This window comes from Euwallacea similis, chromosome 37 (assembly GCF_039881205.1).
Source record: "Euwallacea similis isolate ESF13 chromosome 37, ESF131.1, whole genome shotgun sequence".
NCBI classification, from domain to species: Eukaryota; Metazoa; Arthropoda; class Insecta; order Coleoptera; family Curculionidae; genus Euwallacea; species Euwallacea similis.
Genome location: NC_089645.1, coordinates 416250 through 421159, shown reverse-complemented (window position 1 = coordinate 421159; position 4910 = coordinate 416250). Strand labels below are relative to the sequence as shown.

Below are 4910 nucleotides of genomic sequence, written 5' to 3'. Positions count from 1 at the left end.
CGAACCGTTCAAAAGCGTAGGTTTAAGGCAGATATTTTAATTTGTTTGAGATGATATCAATCATTTTACTACACATTAATTCCCAGGCGGTTTGTTTGAGTAACACTAATTTGTATGGATATGCTCTGATTACAGCTTTGATGTGAGAATCGATTTTTGACCATAACTCGAAGTGACTGGCCGGGGCCGAATCGAGATTCACACGAAGAGGTTTCGAACGCTAATTGCCGATTGATGGCGGAGGAGTTCTAGTTCGCTCACAATCGAGTCTTGAAACCGACGAAATTACCAAAAACCCGATAACAAAAGGTCTTACAAGGGATTTCTCTTGTTAAATGGCGCAAAAACATATCTCTGAATCACGATTTTAAAGATCAATTTAACAGTTGCTGCGATCGCGGTTTGTTTTTGCCAAAAAGAGCAATTTAAAGGTGAAAACTCACATTTGAAATATTTCGCTTAACTGAAGTGTTTGGCAACAGATGTGTGATAATCTTTTTGTCACATTAAGTTAGTAACGATATATTTTGGCGCATTAAGATCATTGCGCCATGCAGAGAACGTATGGGAATTTTAGCTTTCTTTTGGTGATTTCAGTCATGACCATAAGCTTATGTAGCATAAAGCTTAGTAAGGCGACTCAGCTATACAGAGTGGACCATTCTGTCATGGAGATATTTCAGGGAGCGATAGTGAAATAATAAAAAATGCTAATAGACCCATGGTCAAAACCGCACCATTCTCGATATACAGGGGGGCAAAAAACATTTTTAACAATTTTTATAATTTTGTTTTCGTTCACATTCATTTTCATTTTAAGAAATTTGTTTAAATGTTATGAATTGCTTCAGATAGTTGATAACTGAGCCGCACAATTTTTTCCTTATTTGCTTTACATTCTTAATTTGCACCGACAGATATTTTTTAGAGTTCTACGGTGAAAAACACGAGAATACTACAGGACACCAAAAAGCTGAACAATTGAAGAAAGAATTTAAATTTCGTAACAAAATTCATACAGAGTGTTCCAAAAACAAGATACAAAGCATAAAATGACCCAAAAATCACAACACCCTGCGTATGGTTGCCGAGGATTTTAAAGAAAATAGGAGCACGAAATTTTAAACATTTAACTCAAGGCATATCTGACACAAACGCAAAATCTGAAAAAAAATGTGAAACTTTGCCACCCTGTATATCGAAAGTGGATCGTTTTGACCGTGGGTCTATTAGCATTTTTTTAATATTTTGCAGAGTACTATCGCTCTCTGAAATATCTCCATGATCATAGGTTACACCCTGCATAGAGTTGAAATGGCATAAGTTTTCTGAGGTCTTAATAAAGAAACTTTTATTCAAATTGACGTGGAACTCACACCTTTATTTTTGTAAATATTCTAATAAACAACATTTAATGAAGAAAAATATCTGTATGCTGTATAATAATATTTTGCGTGGGAAATTGTTCGTTTCTACATATGTTTCAGTCTTTAAGACAGATTTAACGGTAATCATTGAAATAATGTTTTACTATTAACATATTTGCAGGGACAAATTGACAACAGACCAACCACACCTACATTTTACTTATTTTCAATAACAACGTAATATTCTAATTATGCCGATAACTTTTCATTAACATGATCGGTAAACCCTAATGCAGTTCATTTGAACTCTCCCAGGATTTTCATTTAGCACTAATCTAATCTAACGTGTCTTTAATAGCTACCTATCTACAGCTTGCTTCTATTTATAACGTAAAAACTTTACACAATATTTGCAAGTATAAAAATAATAACTGCAGGGCATCGCAAAGTACTAAGTGTGTAAACCCTTGTTAATCATCTCCTCCGGTCATCACTTCCATAAATTCTGAAATAAATCGATTCGGGTTATAAAATAGCTATCTACAGTGCTTTAATTTCAAAACAAACCACCTAAATAACTCTTGAATTATGTATTGTTTTAAAATTTCCAAAAACACGCCAATTGAGATGTTGAGGGGGAAACTTTTTGAACTTGTGTCCAATCCCTTATCGGTAACTCCTCGTGATGGTGATGGTAAGTCGCCTCCGAGCAGGGGGTGTCCCTAAAATCTTAAATGGAATGGGGGATCAAGTGGTACCTCATTTTAAAGGGCGTGCCAAGACCTTTTCATTTATGAAGTTTCAGCTCATTCCGTTTAACCATTCCAAAACGACGGACTCTTGAATTTTGCCATTTTTACAACAAAAAATTTTTTTTATCAAATGTTTAAAATGTGACCCGTCATTTTCGAGACAGTAATAAAGTCTATTTTCAAATTTTTTACGAATATTGATAAAAGTTTATCTAGTAATACCTCTGTATTTCGATGTTACTCTGTTTTTCAGTTTTTGAATACTTTCAACTGCAGTTTTATACACTTTATATTTTAAGTAACTCCAAAAGAAAAAGTCGAGAGGAGTAAAATCTGGAAATCTTGTTGGCCAATCTATTTCGTCTCGACGACCGATCCATTTTCTAGGAAATCGTTTATTACTTCTACTACATTTCTTTAGGGTTATTGTCTCGAAAATAACGGGTCACATTTTGAACATTTGATAAAATAATTTTTTCGTTATAAAATCGAAAAATTCAAGTGGCCACCGTTTTGTAATGATTAAAGGGAATGAGCTGAAAAGGTCTTGGCATGCCATTTAAAACGAGATATCACTCGACCCCCCATGTCATTTAAGATTTTAGGGGTGAGTCGCCCCCTGCTTAAGAGGTTGCCGATAAGGAGTTAAACATAAGCTCAAAAAGTTTCCCCCTCGACATCTCAATTGACGTGTTTTTGGAAATTTTAAAACAATACATATTTCAAGAGTTATTTAGGGTGGTTCGTTTTGAAATAAAAGCACTGTATGTAATCAGTTAAGAAATGCATAGCTCCTCTTTCCTTCTCATAAAATCGGGATATTTCGCTTTTAGTGTCAAAGTATCTATTAATGCCTAACTTAGTTTAATTATTTCCATTTCTCATTGTGTTTTTTTTTTGAAGACTTCGTTTTTATTCTCACTGACATAAGTGCTCAATACGCTGGAAATGCTCGGTAACGTTACCACAGAAAGAAGTTCTTAAAAGTTCTGCCCATAGTCTGCGTCTGGCATTTATATTTATATATTTTTGGAAATTGCACACATCGGTACACATTTGAACAAAAACTCGTATCACAAAAGTCCAGAAATAACTAATGAAGTAATTGCCAACGATAAACCCACTGCACTTCTCTGGATAACAATAGAAAAACTCAGCGTTACTTATAGCGACTTGTCACACTCTTTGGACCAAATGGCCTTGGCCTGCGAATTTGACTTGAAGATATTTTTGAAAACTTTTCTCACCATCATAATCCACAGTACCAGACCCATCAGTGTCAATTTCAGTGATAATCATGTCCAGTTCTTCGGACGTCAGCTTGTCATCCAGCTCCTTTAAAATTTCCTTGAGTGTACTCGTGGTGATGTAACCATTTCCTATGCAGACAATAGTGATTACTAATTGAGCCATAACACCATAAATTTTGCTCACCTTCTTTGTCATATAACCTGAAGGCCTCTTTGAGTTCCTGCTGCATGGCTTCTGCATCCTCTTCCACCATAAATCGCGATGCCAAGGTGACGAATTCCTCAAACTCCAATTCTCCAGATCCTGTTAAAGTATAAATTTCCAATCTAAATAGTTCAATACATTGCTGCCTTCATCCGATCTGTGGCTTACATAAAAGGTTTATAATGAGCCATCTGTAATTACATAAATTACACACTTGAAGCTGCAGGGATGTTTTTCATGTTCATATTTTAGAAAACAATAATTTTGTAGGTTATCAAAACACAGGTTGAAAATAGTGATGATACATTTGCCCGAGTAAACATCTTGATTTATATTAACAACAATGCATTAATTTGGAGATTTTGATGGATTTTCACAAGTAGGCTTTTATGAGGACCTCAAAATAGATTTAAATTCTCGTCATGAGGGGATCTTACCATCCTCGTCGACTTCTGCTATAATGTCTGCCAGCATTTTCTCAGTGGTCTGAACTCCCAGCATGCTTAATATGGTTCCAATCATGACAACCCCGATGCTGCCCTTTTTCTCCACGTCAAAGGTATCGAAGGCGTTTTTCAACACTAATGAAATGCAGGACACTTCAGAAGGCCCAGAGGGGGTCTATGTGTAGAAAACTTACATGCAATTTGCTCTTTGGACAGTTCTGCGGCGTCCTGCAATCAAAGATTAACCGAAACTTCAATAAGTATTTAAATATTACCAAATGGCTTACACACCGTCATTGTTGATGATTTTGCCTAAGGAATGGTACCTGAAATGCAAAGGCTTCTCGAGAACTAATTAAATGAGGAATGTGGGGATAATTTTATATATGCAGGAATTATGAACGGCATTGTCTGCAGTCGTCGCTGAAAATCTAAAATAGCTCATTACCGGCCGATTTTTTCTTGTTGGAGAACTATTGCACCTGTTCGATTAATTTTAAGAAATAATGCAGGAACGTATTCTGACTACGGCTACATCGTTGGGAAATTTCCTTTATCAGACGGCATATCTATGCTACATGGAATTCGTTGTGGTTCAGCATATTCTACCTAGATAGCGATCTTGAGCAGTTCCTCCCAGTAAGTTTCTGAAGGTCATCAAAGCGAAACATCCTCCAGGATTAATCTATATCCCATACCTTGCAGTTGCATCTTTGTAGGATGGTATGCACCGCCTTACATCGCCCCTTTTTACAAGCCTGGACCAGTTCGGTACTCCACGATTTTTGACCATTTCTGTTCCTTAAATTTCTTACGTAATCAGATGTAGGGAAGCCCATTCATGAAGGCCAAAGCGCGATGCGATTCGTTTTTCCTATAAAAAGCATCTT

At 36.1% G+C, this 4910-nt stretch overlaps 1 protein-coding gene across 1 annotated transcript; it reads right to left on the bottom strand.

Moving 5' to 3' along the window:
* Positions 1-1366: 1366 nt before the first annotated feature.
* LOC136418752 (troponin C-like) lies at positions 1367-4396 on the bottom strand. Its single transcript, XM_066404926.1, has 6 exons — positions 4312-4396; positions 4215-4248; positions 4012-4155; positions 3554-3673; positions 3367-3498; positions 1367-1872 (listed from the first exon to the last, which is right to left on the bottom strand). Exons 1-6 carry the CDS (start codon positions 4315-4317, stop codon positions 1838-1840), a joined length of 471 nt encoding a protein of 156 aa, XP_066261023.1. The 5' UTR covers positions 4318-4396; the 3' UTR covers positions 1367-1837.
* Positions 4397-4910: the final 514 nt, after the last annotated feature.

Excerpts from the sequence above, each read along its gene's own strand:
- LOC136418752 (XM_066404926.1), bottom strand. Across the intron at positions 4,156-4,214 it reads GTCCAAAGAGCAAATTGCAT|TGTTGAAAAACGCCTTCGAT; the intron begins GTAAGTTTTCTA and ends GCATTTCATTAG. Across the intron at positions 1,873-3,366 it reads TGGTACTGTGGATTATGATG|AATTTATGGAAGTGATGACC; the intron begins GTGAGAAAAGTT and ends GATTTATTTCAG.